General features: G+C 37.7%; 1 protein-coding gene across 7 annotated transcripts in view; it reads right to left on the bottom strand.

Moving 5' to 3' along the window:
• The window catches only part of ELMO1 (engulfment and cell motility 1), a 573,930-nt gene that overhangs the window by 355,568 nt on the left and 199,052 nt on the right, over positions 1 to 19,310 (bottom strand). For all 7 annotated transcript variants that reach the window (XR_012512236.1, XM_003930745.4, XM_010341311.3 and 4 more), the window contains exons 7-8: positions 14,490 to 14,525; positions 3,438 to 3,537 (exon numbers count right to left, since the gene is read on the bottom strand). Coding sequence is in view for 6 of the 7 variants with exons in the window: in XM_003930745.4 (XP_003930794.1) it covers positions 3,438 to 3,537; positions 14,490 to 14,525 (136 nt within the window). In the remaining variant the exon portion in view is untranslated. The remainder of the gene's footprint in view (positions 1 to 3,437; positions 3,538 to 14,489; positions 14,526 to 19,310) is intronic.

Raw genomic sequence — 19,310 nt, 5'->3', positions numbered from 1 at the left:
TGTCAAAGTGCTGAATTTGGTCCAGCTAATGAATAAAAAAACTTAACCTTACAGAAAAGTAAGTAATTTTCTGATGACTATTTTTCAAATTCATGTAAGAGATCTCTAAGTAGCAATACAAAGAAAATACGACTGGGAATGAGGACATGAACTAGACTAAATGTGCTGCTTTCTAAAAAATACTTAATTTTTTATTTAAACCACCAAGATTGTCAGTCTTTGTTTTCTTACATTTAATATGATTTTTGAATTAATTTCTATGAATGAAACATTTTCTTAAGTTGTTAGAAAATTAAATGACTGTCATTCTCTCTGGCCACTACTCACATTTAAAGAAACACAGCTTTCTCATTCCTTTCCACTCAGAACCAAAATTTTACTTAAAATATATTTAAATATAGTAACACTTTTTTCTGTCTCTTCTTCAAATTCTATGGGTATTTTTAATGCTTCCAAGCAAATTGTAGTCATTCATTTCACAGAAATATATTAAGACCTTACTCTATGCCAGGCCCTGAGGATAAAGTCATGAAGAAAGCTGTGTTTCCACCTTCCTGAGCAAATGGTCTATTGGGAACGACAGTCAAATGAACAAAAAATTCCCCAAAATGTGACAAGTGCTGGAATAGGGGTATTCACGAGATCTCAGGGGAACAGAGAGCAGAAGAAATCACTTAACTCTAGCAGTAAGGTCAGGGAGGAATATGTAAGAGACAGGCTGGTGAAACGAGGCTCCGGGAACTATGCCTTCCACCGCTAGGAAAGCACCAGGTGCATGACGATGGGGAGAAGCGCCTTGACCATGTGACCAAGGACGCCCACTCACTGTGTGACCTCATTCAACCTCCGCAAGCCACTGCATCCCTGCCTCCTAACCAGAAATAACAGGACTGTCTGTTCTGTTCTGGAAAGGATTGCTGTTGGGAATCAAAAGGGCTAATGTTGGTGAAAGCAGAACATAATTTCAAGGAATTCACATTCAGTACAACATTGTTGTTACATTCTATAGCAAAAGAGGCCCTCATAACAGACAAGCCGGCCACTCTGGAGGTAGAAAAGAAAGCCTACTGTAAATTCAAAAAGTTAAAATGTTTGTTAAGTATTAAAAAAATCAATGATACTCAGTATCTTCAGATTTGGAATTGCTTCTCTAGAACTGATCTCAGAGAGGCAAAATACAGCAATTTATTTTCTCCTCATAATCTAAAGCTTACAATGCCTGCGACCACCGAAGGTGGGAGGAAGGTATTTTATAACATACAGGGGTTTCTTTGGCTTCTTTAGCTATTAGGTTGATGCAAAAGTAATTGCAGTTTTCGACATTATTCTTAATGGCAATTATAACAGTTTCTTTCCTTTACAGCAAGCAATTCATACCACTGACAAATACAGGCAAAAAAGGTCTCTTCCTTTTCTGTGTGTTTCCTACAGGGTTCCTTTTGCTCCTCCCCTTTGGCTTTATGGATTTACATAAGAGGGTTGATTCTGAGTTGTGCTGAGAAGGCCCTGCATTTCCAATCGGCTTTTGTTTTAATGAACATGGAACACAGTGCAAGCATGACACCTGTGGGGCCTCTGATCCTATCCCCCTCATTCAACAGATTAGGGCCATCCCATGCCCTTCAATTCAAGGCAGCATCTCCCCTAAGATACTGATTCATTCCCCCCCCCTCAAAAAAAAGCAGCACCTTTACAATGGGGAGACCCAACAAATGCCACCTAACCATGTAATCCAGGGTAACATCACCAGTCAGAGGACAGTGACATCAGGTACCCATGAAAGGAGGCACTGAGAAGAATGCGCCATAACTTTTGTAATATTCTTGCCAAAAATGCATGACCTTCTTTAATTGAACCATGAGGGAAATATCAGACAAATCCAAATTGAAGAACATTCTACAAAATAACTGACTGGTAGCTTTCAAAAGTGTCAGTCATAAAAGACAAATGAAAAAGCCAAGGGGCTGTCACAGACTGGGGAATGCTAAGGAGGCACAACGACCAAATTCAATGTGGGATCCTGGATCAAATCCTTAACCAGAGAAAGGCATTCACAGAAAAACAGGTGAAATCAAATGCTGGCATTGCACCACGGCTTATTTATTAGTTTTGATGACCATACTTTCATTATGCAAAATGTTAGTATTAGCGGAGGCTGGATGAAGGGTATATAGGAACATTCTGTACTATGTACTTTTTTTTTTTTTTTTTTTAAACAAGGTCTCACTTTGTCCCCCAGACTGGAATAAGGTGACACAATTTAGGCTCTCTGCAATCTCTGCTTTCCAGGCTCAAGTGATTATCCTACCTCAGGCTCCTGAGTAGCTGGTATTACAGGCACATGCCACCACATCTGGCTAATTTTTGTAGTTTTAGTAGAGCGAGGTTTCACCGTGTTGGCCAGGTTGGTCTCAAACTCTTGACCTCAAATGATCCACCCACCTTGGCCTCCCAAAGACCACTGTTTTTCAGCTTTTCTTTAAGTCTACCACTATTTTAAAATAAAAGGCTTAAACACTTCAAGTGACTCTTACTGGATTGCCCTCTGATTTTCTGGCTTGCACAGACTCACTGAAATGCTCTATTTTAGATAACCCTTCCCAGTAATAGATACTTATAAAGTTATGAATTCTGAGCATCTCTTTATTCCTAATACAGTAGTGTGGGGAGAAATACCAATGAGTTTATAAACCATTTCACAAATACAAAGAAAGGAAAAAATAATAAATGATAATTGTCCATGATTTAATCTACATTTGAGAGTCACAAGATCAAGACTGTTTATTTTTAGTCAGAAGGATGGAAACAGAGTTGCAAATTCGTTACAACTCAATTACAAGGAATGATGGTAGCTCTTCTGTCCCCTTTCCCTGCACCAGGTCCATCTTTATTTGCTTTCTCCCAAAAGAACAATCAGTAGAACTGGGTGATGTCTGAGAGATTCATCGTACCATGATTACAAGTAAGTAGGCTCACTCTGCCTAAGACACACAGAGGCAGGCACCCCTCCTTCTCATATATCCCTGCTTCAAACCTAGCTGTGCACATAGTCAGTACACTGTCTCTTTCCTTGTCCCTGGACACCAGGTTGAAGATTAAAGGTTCAAGAAGGATGAGAGTAGAAACTCCGTTTAGGTCTTGAAACCAACAGAGTCAAGCACAGGGAATGAACAGACAGTTGTGCAGTTAACAGTGTGACCCACTGATTTGGCCTGAGCTATGGGTGCACACATGCTATCCCTTATCATCTCTTACAATCATTTCCATACAGAATTTGGGTTTCCTGACCCCCATATATGTAATATTACCCAAAAAACCACCCATCTTTCAATATAAAGAATTAAACGGAAGACAATTATGAAATATCCTCAAAGCAGAGAAAAACAACTATGAAAGAAGGCAGTAAGGAAAGCCTAAAGAGGCACACTCTGCATTACCTTCTTAATGAATGCCACCGAAAAGGTATCCCAGGACACTATGCCATGGTCCATCAGCTCAACGAAGGCCGTCAGGGTGAAGGACAGCATGTCTCCAAAGCTGAAAAACACAGGGAGGCATAACAGTCAAGAGCCCCAAAGCTGAGCAAAGACACAGAAACAAGAAAGTTCTGGGAAAGTGAATACATGCAGAATTTTAAAAGATTAAGAGATAAACAGGAGGGCCACAGGTGACTTCCTCACTAACATGAGTGACAAGAAGGGGCAGGACGGCCTTGTTGAGGTCACCCAGGGCTTCAGCATCCAACAGACCCGGGCTCACGCCAACTCTTGCTCTGGTGAGCTGTGTTATTCTGGGCAATTCACTGACCTTGTCTGAGCCTGTTTTTTTCAGCTGAAAAACTGGGTGGTGATAGCTATTTAGCTGCGGAGCTACTTACAGAGCACTTAATAAAATGTGTAGCACATAAACATTCAGTAAATGATGGCTTAAAGAAGAGCTTCATAGCTAATGAAATTTGGAGTCGCTTAGGGAGGGCAATGTGCTTCCTTTATTACTCATACACATCAAAAGAGAAAATTAAAAATACTTCTATTAGGAGGATTAGCACTTATTAAAAAGTGGTCTATATATCCCTCTGGGTGGAAACACAGACACAATATATATGCAAGTGAACATATTCATTTTGATGTCAGCCAGCGTTTTGTCTTTAGTTAATAACTTTTCTGGCATATCAATGGAGAGAATCACTCCACATAATGGGTTTGCTGACCAAAAGACTTGCTGAGATTCAGCAGGCTGTACAGAGGCTCTAATATGTGGTTTGAAAATCCAAACAGAGAACAGGCTCAGGCAAAGGCAGTTCTACCTAGGACCCTTATTAGATAACATCCTGGTTTTTAGAGCTTTCAAAACAACACTTCAGCAGAGACTTAGATCACAGTCTTTTACAGATATTCACCCTTATTGTAAATTATCATCATCATAAATATGAACACCTTTATAATAAATACTCTTTGATTACACTGAATTATGCCAATCAGAATCAGTGCATTATGCAACAACACTGATACCTAGGCTAAATGTTTTAAAAATAAAGTTGACTATATAGATTTTTCCTTTGTAGGGTCATGCATACTATTATTGATAACCTACAAACAAAGTCTCCTAACATATTTAGATTGAGCCTTCCCCACTTATTTTCAACTTGTAGAACAGAATACAGGTCACATTTCTTTCGAAACACCTTCTCAATTTCCCTTCTTCCTACTGTTGCATTCAGCCTAGCCTCAAAAACAACTTTCGAAATTCTGCACTACTGCAGAAGATGTAATGCTAAACGGAACCTATAAAAGGGGAAGCGGTTCTCAGGGAAAAACAATGATCTAAAACTGCATCCAGAGGGGATGCGACCAGCTAAACGAAAACGTCTAAGTAGGTAGTTTCTTGAGTCAGACAGCAGGGGTTCTCCCTCCAGCCCCAAGTGGGCAACTTATGCCACCATCCTATGCTTCTGTTTCCTCATTTAGTAAAAATGGGGATAATGATGATGATGGTGGTGGCAGTCACCTAGCTCAGAGATTTTTGGAGAAATGAAAACAAGCAAACATGCTTAAAGTCCTCCAAATGCTGTGGAGTGAATGGTAAGAAGCATGTGAGTGTTACTGTAGTATCACTATGCAAAATCTCTCACTATGAGATTTTTAAATGGTGAATGAAAGCCAAGATTTTCAAATGCTTCACCTTCATTGTGTCAAGGATTCTCTTTTCCTTGAACTAGGAAACAAAAACAAAAACAGCAATGCAAGGAAAGGCATACCATTCAGAGCAGATCCCAAATGCAGCTTTTCAGACTGCACAGGGTAACCTCGATCTTACAGGTGCCCCCTAGGTGGCATCAAAGGATCATGCCTCAGAAACAAATTCCAAACCAGAAAATGCAAACTTACTTGAAGGAAGGAACAGAGCACTAGAAAGACAAGTGGAATCATGAGTTGAAGAGAGTAGTGAGAAAGGTTAAATAAAAAATCCAGAATGACTCTTTCTGATTGCAAAATAACAGATTGCAAAAGGGAAACAAACAAGCAAACAAACAAACAAAAAACAGAAAAGAAAGTCAAAAGATTGTCTCAGAAAAATACGAGCCAGGAAATAAAAGCAATTAGTAAGATTTATTAATAGACTGGGTAGGCATTAGTATTACCGTGAAAACATTATTACATCATAACATATAGCATTATCAGTAAGCAATATTAGCTCATTTATTTTATTTACTTAAAAAAAGGAAAAACAAGAACCAAATGATAACTAATAGTGGACATTTGCTCGTACCCTGCATACTAAAACACTTCAAATGTTAAAAAATATTCCCATACACACGCCATGGGAGGACAGCATTCACAGCATCTGTACAGGGCAAAAAGCCTGCCTCAGTGACATCAACAGCAGCACAGCCCATGGAACAGGCAGTGGCAGAGAAACATACATACTATTGAATCAAACTCTTGGCCAGGTGCAGTGGCTCCCCACACCTGTAATTCCAGCACTCTGGGAGGCTGAGGTGGGTGGGTCATCTGAAGTCAGGGGTTTGAGAGCAGCCTGGCCAACATGGTGAAACCTCATCTCTACTAAAAATACAAAAATTAGCCGGTCATGGTGGTGGGCGCCTGTAGTCCCAGCTACTCTACTCGGAAGACTGAACCCGGGAGGTAGAGGCTGCAGTGAGCCAAGATTGTGCCACTGTACTCCAGCCTGGGTGACAGAGAGAGACTGTCTTGAGGGAAAAACAAAAACAAAACTCTTCTCTTCACTCCCATTAGCTAGACAGCATTCAGATAAGACCAGGAATTCAGATGACATCAGTCTTCAGTAGCTGCTTTAAAAGCAAAACATAAAGTATATTTATATTCTATAATATATGAAGGCAAAATGACTCTGTTCCCCTAGCTACCTGCTCAGTAGAACTCTAATCCAAACATCTTAGTAAAATCTGGTAAAGTCAATCTTCCCAAAAATACACCACAGAGCTCTGTCTACAGACTCCTCAGACAGAACAGGCTGCAAGGACTTTGGGAAGAAGAAAAACACTGGAGAGGAAGAGAAAGAGTATCATTTGGTTTCCAAATCCCCACACTTGTTTGGGAGTCAAGATTTCAGTCTCCATGGATGTTAAGGAGGTAGAGCGCCATTTCTGAGACTGCAGATAGAACTATCTGTGCTTCTCAAGTATATATTAGTGGAATGACTGGTTAGTGAAAGTAAAGCTTCTTCACAGCATAAAACCAGTCAAGGTACTCTGAGGAAGGATAGCTCTCTTGATCTACCTAATGACAAGATAAATAAATAGGGAGAGACAGATAAAAAGGAGTATGTAATAGGATCTATTTTATATATTACTAGTACATAATATGTATAGAAAATGCACATACACATATAATACATACATATTACATAATATATTACATACATGTTTTGTATATAACATACGTAATTCATTAGGACTGTTTGCTGGGTGACATAGTAAGTTCCCATATGGAAGAACTTTTTCCAAATTCAACTTCAAACTCTCAGCCGCAAAGAAAGAATGGCCATGGTAAAATTTTTATTACATGCCAAATCAAGGGATTCAGTCACCTCTTTCAAGTGAGGTGGCTATAAAAGCTCTTGTCAAACCTTGACATAGGTGTTTATTTCCACTCCTAAAGGAGTGATTCAGGCTCCAAACAGGGAAAGCAAAACAAGTTCCACCTCTGAAATCAGTCCTGGGTTCAGAGATGCAAGGCTAAAAGAATTACAAATATAAAACAACCACATGGCACATCCAGGAACATTTTTATTTGTTTGGATTACTTGTTTTTTATACAGTGTTAGGCTGAAGATGTTGCAGTGCTGACAGCCACAAATTAAGCCAACTGCAAACTTTACATGCTGGTGGAAAGCCACTGTCACAGCCAACACACCATGTGTGCTGGAATGATTCAAATAAATGTTTCTCATCAACTTAGTAGACATCATCTTCATTCCAACAAAATTCAGCCAATCTCAAAACAAGCATGTAAATTTATGCTACTAATTTTATAAAAGAATAGGGTTTCCAAATGTTTCCATGGGGCAAGCCCAATACAGATTTATTTCTTTCTTTTCTTTTTCTTTTCTTTCTTTCTTTCCTTTCTTTCTCTCTTTCTCTTTCTTCTCTTCTCTTCCTCCTCCTCCTCCCCCTCCTCCTCCTCCTCCTCCTTCTTTTCTTCTTCTTCTTCCTCCTCTCTCTCTCTCTCTCTCTCTCTCTCTCTCAAGAGTCTTGCTCTGTCACCAGGCACCAGGCTGGAGTGCAGTGGCATGATCTCGGCTCACTGCAACCTCCACTTCCCAGGTTGAAGTGATTCTCCTGCCTCAGCCTCCTAACTGGGATTACAGGCACATGCCACCATGTCCAGCTAATTTTTGTATTTTCTGCAGAGATGGGGTTTCACCATGTTAGCCAGGCTGGTCTTGAACTCCTGATCTCAGATTATTCACCCACCTTGGCCTCCCAAAGTGCTGGGATTACAGGCATGAGCCACCGTGCCCAACCCCAATACAGAATTTGAAAAAAAAAAAGATGAAAATAAAGGCCACTTTTAAAGCTATAATAAATTGTGCTCAATAGATCCTTAATTGTCAAGGTTAATGGCCATAGTTCTGCTCTGCCTTTTGAGTTTTTCCATGTGTTTTCCTCTTTGAGAAAGTAAAATGTATATACATTGAATGGTGTGGATTTATAAGCCATCCTTTAGACACACCTCTTACCTTCAGAAAGCATGACTTAAGTCAGCAAACATTCTTCTAGCTCCTTTGTTAAAAATTTCAGTACAGGTTGATTCTGGACTCTATTCTACTACATTGATCTGTTTATCTACCCCCTTATACTAATATCAGATCATCTTGATAGTTAACTTTATAAGAAGTATTGAAATCAGTCAATGAAACTCTTCTATTTTGTTGATTATTGTGGTTATTCTAGGTCCCACATATTACCATTAGTTTTTAGGATTGATTTGCAATTTTTTAAAAAATAATTGATATTGCACTGAAGCTAGTTTGAAGATGATATAGTTTGGCTCTGTGTTCCTGCCAAAGGATATCAGAAGAGAACTGCTATCTAATAATATTGTGTCTTTCAACCCATGAAATGATCTATTCCTCCACTTGTTTGGGTCTTCTTTATTTTCCCTTAATTTATTTATTTTTAGCAAATAAATAGATATTGCATGTTTATCGATGAATTTATTACTAAAAATAAATTTTTATTTCCATAAAGAAATTATGATTTTGATACTTTTATAAGTGAAAATTTTAAAATGTCATTTCCCAATGGTTGCTATTAATATATAAACATATTCATTTTTATATATTGACATTGACATTTTTATATATTGACATTATATCCTGAGACCTTCAATTACACCTAGCAGTATCTTTGTAGCTTTTTAAGATTTTCTAAATAATCATGTTTTCTATGAACAGAGTTGGTTTTACATCTCCCTTTCTTATATTATTATTTTAGAGTTTCTTTATTGACTTATTGCAACAGCTAAGAACTCCTGTACAATGCTGAATAGAACTGCAGAAAGCAAACATATTTGCCTTATTCTCAGTCTTTAGGGTAGAAAACATTGAGTCTTTCAACATTAAGTATGACGAAGTTTTTGTAGATTACTTTATCAAGTTGAGGAAGTTGACTCTATTCCTAGCTCACTGAGAACTTTTATTATGAATGAACATTGAATTTTATGAAGTGTTTTTCTCCATTAAGATGATTTTTCTCTTTAGGTTTTCTCCTGTATTTCATAAAACACTGAGCTGCTTGATTGATTTTTAAATGTTAAACCATTTCTGAGATAAGCCCCTTATTGGTCACAAGGTATTATCCCTTTAATATATTGCTTAATTCTATTTATTAATGTGCCTCTGGGGATTCTTGCATCTGGTCTATAATTTTTATTTTCTATATTGTCTTTGCCAGGTTTGGGTATCAGAGTGATACTGGTATCATAAAATAATGAGACCTGGTCCCTCTCCTCTATTTTCTAAAAGCATATATTTAGATTTGGTATTTCTTCTATAATATATAATATAATTCACCAGTGTAACCAGTTATTGTTGTATGAAAGTTTCAAGAAACTAATTCAATTTTTTAATAGCTATGGGTGTCCACATTTTCTATTTCATCATGAGTCAGTTTTGATATGTCAGTTTTAGTCCTCCGAGCAGCAGATGCTGAGATGGAGTTATGTGAGCAGAGATTGAGTGGGAGGTTGGGCAATGCCTGTGGAAGACAAAGCAGTCAGAGAGCAGGATTGGATATGGAAAGCCCTGAGACCATGAAGCAGATATGATGAGTGGGAAAGGAAAGGGGAAGGGGAAGGAAATGCAGACATGAAAAAGTCTCAGCTAACTTAGTGGGATGCTCCAGAACACTGCCTCCTAAGAGTTCTATAATGGGTAGAAATGACCAGGCTCTGGTATCCCTGCTATGTTCAATAACTAAAGGCTGCCTTGGGAGAGTGTTGAAACCTAACATGAATCTAGAATGCGTGATAGGTGAAAACCATCAGTTACTATACTCTTCTTGGCTGACTAGCAAGGTCTTTCCTAAAAGGACACCAAAGCCACGCATTTCCATGGCTAACACATTTGGTAATTCTGTTTTCCATGGCATTTGCCCATTTCATCTTAAATTTTCTTTCTTTCCTTTTTTTTTTTTTTTAAACAAAGTCTCACTCTATTGCCCAGGCTGAAGTACAGTGGCATAATCTTGGCTCACTGCAACCTCCGCCTCCCTGGCTCAAGTGTTCCCCTATCACAGCATACCCAGTAGCTAGGACTACAGGCACAAGCTACCACATACAGCTAATTTTTGAAATTTTTTTGCAGAAATAGGTTTTTGTCCTGTTTCCCAGGCTGGTCTTGAACTGCTGGGCTCAAGTGATCCACAAGCCTCGGCCTCCCCAAGTGCTAGAATGTTAAATTTATTGACATAAAATTATTTGCAATATTTATTTCCTTTTTATTCTCAGTATAATGTGTAGTGATAGTCCCATTTTTATTCCAGGTATTGATATTTAGATTTCTCTTTTCTTTTTTTTTCCTAAAAAATGTTTGGCTTTTTCTCTATTGTTTGTCTCTTTTCTATTTCATTGATTGGTATTCTTCTTATTTTCTATTTACTTAATTCACATTTTTTAAAGCTTCCTAAGTAGAAACTTAGACCACTGATTTTTTTTTTTTTTAATCCTTTCTTTCCAACATAGATATTTAAGACTACAAGTTTCCCTCTAAGCACAGCTTTGACTGCATTCACAAATTTTGGTATGTTGATTTTCATTACTATTCAGTTAAAAATATTTCATAATTTCAACTAAGTTATTCCTTGACTGTTGGATAATATGAAAGTATGTTTTCTAATTTTCAAACATCTGAGGCTTTTTAGCTATTTTATTGTTAATGATTTCTACTTTAATTTCCTTGTAATCAAAGAACATAATCTGTGTAATTTTAATCATTTGGAAATTTTTGAGTCTTACTATGGGCCATCTTGATGAACAGTCCATGTGTATTTGAAAATAATACATATTCTGCTGTTGTTGAGTCTGAAACTTTATAAATGACAATTAAGGCAAGACCTTTGATAGTGTTAATCCAGTCGTCTATCTCCTTCTTATTTTGCCTAGTTTTCATACCAGATAGGAAACATTGGTTTTAAAATCTCCAACTATGCTGATGGGTTTGCCTTTTTTTCTCTTTAATAGTCAGTTTTTGTTTCATATACACATGAATAATAATTTTAAATGTGTATGCACATTTAAAATTTTTAGGTGCATACATATTTAAAATACAAAGGAGGACTAAATCTTAATGAGTTGACCATTTTTATTACAAATTATTTAACTCTGATAATATATTGCTTTCAAGTCTTATCTTTCCTGATATTCATAAAACCATTCAGTTTTATTATTCTTAGCATTTGCATGGTATACGTTTTTCCATCATTTTATTTTTTCAGCCTACATGTGCCCTTGTCTTTATAGTATATCTCTTATAAACAGCATAGAGCTGGGCCATGCTTTGAAAAAAATTTTGTCTGACACTCTAAACCTTTTCATTGAACTGCTCAGTCTATTTATATTTAATGTATGATATGATTAGATTTAAGTTAACCAACTTACTTGTTTTCTGTTTGTCTCAACTATATTTTATTCTACTTTTCTTTTCTTACCTTCTTTTGAATTAAGTATTTTTTAGTAGTCTGACTTAATTCCTCCTTTGTATTTTGGCCTATGCTTCCTTGCACTGTTTTTAGTTGTGACTGTATAGATTACAATGTGCACCATTAATATCTACTTAAAGGAAAGATTATACACTAGGAAGCTTACTGCAGTGTAGTTTCTCTTATACCTCCATCCTTTGGACTCTCATTGTCATACATATTACATCTACATATGTCATAAACCCTACCAAACAGTATTATAATTTTTGCTTTACATAGTTATAGCTTTTTAAGGGAATTTAAAGGAAAGTAAAAAGATAAAATATTTTATATTTTTATATTACCTACACATTTATAATTTCTGGTGTTCTTCATATTTTCCTACATATCTAAATATCTATCTAGTACCATGTCTCTCCAGTCTGAAGAACTTGTTTCATATGTCTACATCATCATTTTCTTCTGTAATTATTTCCTCAAATATTTGTCTTTCCCATTCTTTTTCCTCTCCTTTTGGGATTCCAATTAAATGTATTTCAGATCACTTATTATCTCACAGTTCAAGTACTCATTATTCATTTTATCTACTTTTCAGATTGGGTAACTTATACTGATATATCTTCAAAACTACTTTTTCTTCTCACATCTTCAACCTCATACAGTAAAACTGTCACTTTAACTGTTGTGCTTTTCAATTTTATAACTGACATCTGGTTATTTTTAAGGTTTCAATTTCTCTTTTAAGGCTCCCCATCTGTGCATTCATTATATGCATAATTTTCTTTAGTTTTTAACATATTTATGAGAGTTTTTAAAAAAATCTTCATCTGCTAATTCCAACATCTGGATCATCTCAGGGTCAGTTTTTACTACCTACATTTTTTTCTTAACTATATGTCATATTTTCCTATTTCCTTACATACCTAGTAATTTTTTATTATATATTGGACATTGTGAACAAAACACTGTCAATATTCACAATTCCATTTTGTTCCTCTGAAGAATGACGATTTTTATTCTAGCAGGAAATTAATCAAACTCCAAATTCTGCAGTGAGTGACAGCTGACATCTTTGCTCAAATCTTTTAGTTTCCAGGTATTGTTTTGACCATTAAAAGAGTGCATTTGCACTACAATGATCAGCAGTGGACTGGGACGGGGTTTAGAGGGGTAGATACTACTCTCTGGGCTTCTCTTCTTTCATGGATTCCCTCTAATAAGCTAGCTGCTCTGAAGTCCCAAACTACAACTTCTTAGTAACTTACTAAGACTGAGGCTTTCTGCCTCCCCATGCTGCCTGGATGAGTAGGTGTTCTCAGGCAAGAAGCTTCAAACACACAAATCCCATCAATATCATCTGGTCTCTCAAGGGTTAACTTCCCTCTGCCTTCTGCCTGTTTTTAGTTGCTATCCAGTGCCTTCATATAGTTGGTTTTAGATGTTTTGTTTATAATATTTTGTCCAGATTTCACAATTGTTGTCTGTAATAGTCTGACTGTGCTACTCTGTCATTACCAGAACCATGGCCTTGACTATTGACTTTGTCTATGATTAATAAATAAAAACCATGAACTACAAACTGTTCAGCATATCTACATACCAAAAGATTGAAACTACTGGCTAATAAATTTTAAAGAAATTATTTTGGCTTCAGGGCCCCAATTCCTCTATATTTGCAAATTCTGTTAAGCTGATGGGGAGAAAATAAGTTTGAATCCCAGCTCCTCCATCTGATTTTAACTTCTGCACCAAGGAAATACTGAACTTGTATGGTGAATATACGTGTGGATTAGGAGTAATGAGTGTAAACATTGAGGCAATGCCCAGGATAAAGTCTCATAAAAAGTGGCTTCTACTGCCATTACCATTAAGTGCTCCTACTGTATTAAATATATCAAAATGAAATTTAAGAAGCTTTACCCTAGAAGCTCAATATTGGTTTCTACTTTATTAGAACTGAATAAACAGAAGAGTTCCTGCAACTCATACTTTTTCTGTGTGTGAAGGATGGGAGAAGACAAATGATTTGAGACCAGCATAATACTATAATATATTGAAGGTGATGAGGATTTTCTCTGAGGGCTTACAAAATAAAGTTCACACTTTGAGATGCTTTTAAAGTTCCCACTTTGAGATGCTGGTCAGTGTTCCTTCTCAAAACTGAAATTATCTGCTTAATGGCTTGGCACCATGAAAACTGGTTTACCTTACTTCAAAGAGTTTGTTAGACTGTATTTGGACTCACTCTGTTTAATAGTTAAGAAAGAAACTTAGAAGGGAAAACTCTAAGAAAGAAGTTCTCTATCTTCAGATACAATTACATAATTCACTTCATAGATAGGTGATCAAGCACTTTCTCAGACTCAAAGTAAATAATTTTCATTGCATCCTTCAATCCTGGATACTTTTAAAAGTGTGAATCCTTTTTCTTTCTGAGCCATTGAAGAAAATCAAAGACTTATGACTTTGAACATCACACAGGCCACAAAAAATGAAAGTTTTGTTTAAAGTAATACATAAAATTATGCCTAGCACTGCTCCAGGAATAGGGTAGCAATCTTTCTATGGTTATAGCATCTCTTAGTGGTTACATACATACTCTTTCCATTGCAAAGCAAAAAAAAGGGAGAAATGCATTTTTAAAGAAGCTGTTTATAAAAGAACATCAAACAGAAAACAAACACAACAAAGAAATCACTTATTCAAAATACTAGATGCATAGTTATACAATCAGAGGACAGGGTTCAATTATGCAGGGAAGTAGGAAGGGTTAAATCATCAATATCAATTGATCATATATTCTTACCAAGGCTTCATGATCTTCTGCAATTTCTGGTATCGCCTGCAAAATTTAAAAACAACCATGTGAGGAGCATACTTAAAAGCAACAATTTTTACATACAGAACATATTTTGAAGAAAACTCAGGGATAGGTTTAGGACAGATTTAACTGCTATGAAGTAAAAAAAAAAAATTTATCCATTTCCAGACATCATTCAAAGTAATAAACTGCTGCTTTAATGATCAGAAACAATCAAAAGACCAGCAGTAAACTACTGTCAACAACCAGCTGCATTTGCTTATGAGTAAAGACAACCAGAATAGTCCGTTTAGATCAGAATGGTTCTGTGTTCGATGGAGCAGGGGAACCCTAGAAATAAGAATAGATAAATTTTCAGTGAAAACAAGTTGAGCTAAAAAGCACTTGACTATAAAGAAATATTTTATTGTCTTTCTTTAGTAGACTGTCCACCAATTTTACTTTCTCCGCTTTTTCTCAGATGGCTTCTTCTGCAGGAAAACGGTGCAATCAATGTCTGCAATGAGACATTGCACTAGTATGAAACCCCAAAACTGAGACTCTGGGCTGCTGGCTCAGAACCAGCAAATCTGGCTATAAGAAAATATCATTATGCTTCTTAAAAAAAAAAAAAAAAACTAGACTCAGTAATATGAAGAAACAAGTGTTTCTAAACTGGCCAAACCATATCCCATTCCTCAAGTCTGCCAAATCTCTCTGGCTTTAAGTATGATCTTTCCTCTGTATGAAACACCTGCCCCTCTTTGCCCAACTCACAAAGTCCTACCCACAAACTCATCTCATTCTAGGCTCCTCTGGGAAGTCTCTTTGACTTTTGATTTCTCTTCCTCACACAGCAGAAGTGGTGCGTGCATCTGTAGTCCACAGGCCCTGAGGACACATTGGCTGTAAGTCTTAGCACATCTCACTGTCCTTCTAGCTCCTTGAGGGCGGGAGCTCTGCATTGTCACACTAGTGTAATGTGAGGCACATCCAGAGTAGGATTCAATACACAGTTGACAAATGATTTTGTTTTTCAGAAATTTTCATACTCTCAACCACATACAACGTAACCACTACAGAAACCCAAATTACCAGGCAAAGACTAGATTTAGTCTCTGGTAAAATTTGCGGGAGGGGGATTAAAAATGTATATAAAGAGTCTTTTTCTTCCTCTTCCCCTCCTCTCCTTTACCTGTCTTTCTTTGCAAAATACTTATTATTTCCCCACTATCCTTCATCAAAAAGGCATTTTGGGCAGGGTGAAGGTGTGAAAGGATGAGGGGGGAGGCAGGCCTGAGCGGAAGCTGGCAGCACCCAATGGCCAGAGGCTACTCTCTAGTAAAAGGAACCGGGGCACCCTTGGGGAAGTGGCTCATGCCAGGGGTGGGGCAAGGAGACCTAGATAACTCTGGAACATCTTGTTGAGCCAGAAAGTAAAGAAATGCTCAAAACATAATGAGATACAGGTCAAAAGGACACAGAAGTCAGCTTGAAAAAGCTCCCACATAACAAATCTGAGACATGTTGAGCATCAAAATCAATAATAATAGTGAGAGATGGCTGGGCGCGGTGGCTCAAGCCTGTAATCCCAGCACTTTGGGAGGCCGAGGCAGGTGGGTTACGAGGTCAAGAGATCGAGACCATCTTGGTCAACATGGTGAAACCCCATCTCTACTCAAAATACAAAAAATTAGCTGGGCATGGCGGCGCGTGCCTGTAATCCCAGCTACTCAGGAGGCTGAGGCAGGAGAATCACCTGAACCCAGGAGGCAGAGGTTGCGGTGAGCCAAGACTGCACCATTGCACTCCAGCCTGGGTAATAAGAGCAAAACTCCATCTCAAAAAAAAAAAAAAAAAAAAAAATAGTGATAGATTAAGCCTACTGAATAAAACAGGAATGCATGAGTCCACAGTGTTACAGAGTGATGTACTGATGTTGAAATACAAGATCTCTGTGGAAAAACACACATGTCTGCTTGGTATTATTTTCCAATTTCCACAGTGTAGCTACTCTCACCATGGCCAACTTAAAGAACCAACATGAAATCAATGAACACAGAGCAGAAGAGAGTTGTACAAAAGTGGCTGTCCGGAGGTGGTATGAGCTCCCCACTGGAAATAAACATGTAGGTGAACAAATACACAGGAAGAAAACAGAGCTCTTACTACCAAAGAAAATCAAATAATATGTGTAGAAAAAATGATAGTATTAGAAAATTCCCCTTTGAAAATCATCAAAACAGTAATTAATTCAGATAAGAAATGTCAATGTGAAAACTGATGGGTAAAACGGGGGTGAGGAGTGAGGCTTTACAGTTTCACTTTGTCTTCCTACATGCTTTTCAAGAATTAACTGCTAAGGTAGGGAGAAAGTATTACAGTTGAGACCTCTGGAAGATGCTATCTGAATGAAGTGGTCAAAGTTAACACCAGTAATAAGACAGATACCATCCTGTTGTGCCATCAACAGGACGAAACGGAAAAAAAAAAAAAAAGTCACGACCATCTGTTATATTCCAGCCAAAGACATACAACATGGGTCTCTGTAAGGAGAAGAGAAAATTTTGTTGTGATGTTTGTTGTAATGAGAGAACACCAGATAAATCTGTAGAAAACAAAATACTGTGTTTCAATAGAAAACTAAGCAGTGCCCACAACATATCCTTTCGGGCTATCAGATTCTATTCCTGTTGGCTTTAAGTTATTTTATAACTCTCTGTAAACTGTAGGTAACTGATGGAAATACATATATATATATACATCCTGTCTGGCAGTGACTTAACTGACTTCCTTTCCACTGGTAGAAAGCCAGTTTTGTCTCCATTTGCAATTCACCTCAACATTCCTTTGCTCCATATAAATTTGTGAACTTTTAACTTTTCCTTTAAAGTTATAACATCTGACAGGTTTCATCATATCATATGAATAAAATAAATTGTTTTAACACATGTTTATTTGTATATCTGAAGTCAACATGTAATATAGAGGGAAACCTCTAAATTAAAGATTTTATTGGGGAACCACAGAATTGCAATTCAAAGCATACACATAGACTGGTAGTCTTTGGTTATGTCTGAGGAACAAAGGAAAGGTTAGGAGTTTGATTAGAAATAAGAATGTTACCTGTGGTTTTGAAATAAAGCTTATAGGCATTAAAGTGTTTGAGAGATGCTAAACTCTGATTGGTGAGTGACAGTGATAGTTAAAATCCTAGAGTCACAGCACGTCATTTCATCAGCTACTAGATAAAACTGGGCTTAGAGTTACATCAGGCCACCTTAGCAGCTGGACTTGTAGACAATTCAATTCTTGGAGCAGGTACCATGTACCCATGTGGTTTTTGCCTCAGCTCCTCAACTGTGACTTAGTTGGGTGTGATAAGAATTACTCAATTTGTATAATCAATTTTCACATCTGTAGGAGAATTATGATTTTATTTTTCCCTGAAAATTACGTTTAACAAATTACCCTTTAACAAACCAAAATTAGAGGGTATTCTACAAAATGGCTGGCCTATAATTTAAAAACACCAAAGTCATTAAAGAAAAGGAATGAGTGAAGAACAATTCCAGATTGGAAAGACCAGGAGAGACAGGCCAACTGGATGCAAGGTGCTACGTGGAGTTAGATTCTCTCCATTAAAGGACAGAGCTAAGACGATGGGTGAAATTTAAATGGGGTTTCTGGGCAAAGGGCAAGTTAATATTTTCTGCTCTGTCCTTGGATATTTTCTCTAAGTTTAAAATGGTTTTGAAATAAAGAGTGTGTGTGTAATATATAAAGCAGTGGCTGTAAAGTTTCAAAATAACTTTCTGGCCTGGGGCCTGAGCATGCTTATGGTTTTTATATGAGTTCCGCCTCCTCCAGCATCCCTGACCTTGGAGAGCTCTCTCTGACATAACTCAATGCTGAGTCACAGTGCTTCTTACTCCTCAAATTTGCATCCTCACTTTGGCTTCAGACTACATGTAAGGAGAAGAGAAACTTTTGTTGCAACATTTGTCTATTGCCCTCAATGGAATAGTGTGCATGTGCGTGTGCGTGGGGGGTGTGTGTGTGTGCGCGCGTGTGCGTGTGTGTGTGTGTGTGTGTGTGTGTGTGTGTCAATATACCCATTTTGTTAGAGAAACATGACCAGAAGAGAAATTATTCTGCAAAGGCTGATGTTTCACAGTGGCCAGAAACCTCTCACCTCAGCCCAAGAAATGGCATTTTTTTTTTTTAACCAGCAGAAGATAATCTCTTCTTCAAATGGGCTGTGTGACCCTTCTCATTTCCATTACTAGAGTGAAGAACAAAGATACAGAGAGAAAGTGAAAGGGGTGAGGAGGGGGCAGATCCTGTTTAGGGAATTTTCTGTCACACAATCTCTGATAAAGCCCAAGAAGGTTGGCATCTTTGGCCTTTGTGATGCAAATTTCTGGCAAAGCCCTCAAGAGCTGTTCCAGTTGGAACTCCCTGAGAAATGCAGAGTGCACTGCAGGCTCCAAGGAAACAGCAGAAGGCGTTGGGAAGATGCCACAGCCTTCGCAGCTGGGGCTGACGGCAGAGACCACGGGAGCAGCTTCTTTCTGGCAGGGTCTGTGGCCTCCAAGGAGGTAAAGTGCAAAACGTGCATGGTGTCAGCTGGCCTTGGCTGCAAGGCAGTGAGTAGATGAATCCTTTTGGCCTGGCCTGGACCTCCCAGAACAGCCAAGGCTTCTAAGAGACACCACGTTCTCAGAGGCTACGGCATAAGTTAGAGCTGATCATCTGTGACCTTGGAGGTTAACAAAGTTACTTTCAAAAAAGAAATTCATTCTTTGTGTAAAGACGAAATTCCAG

This window comes from Saimiri boliviensis, chromosome 10, assembly GCF_048565385.1.
Source record: "Saimiri boliviensis isolate mSaiBol1 chromosome 10, mSaiBol1.pri, whole genome shotgun sequence".
NCBI classification, from domain to species: domain Eukaryota; kingdom Metazoa; phylum Chordata; class Mammalia; order Primates; family Cebidae; genus Saimiri; species Saimiri boliviensis.
Note: the sequence above shows the minus strand (reverse complement) of the source record. Positions and strands in the feature narration are given on the sequence as shown.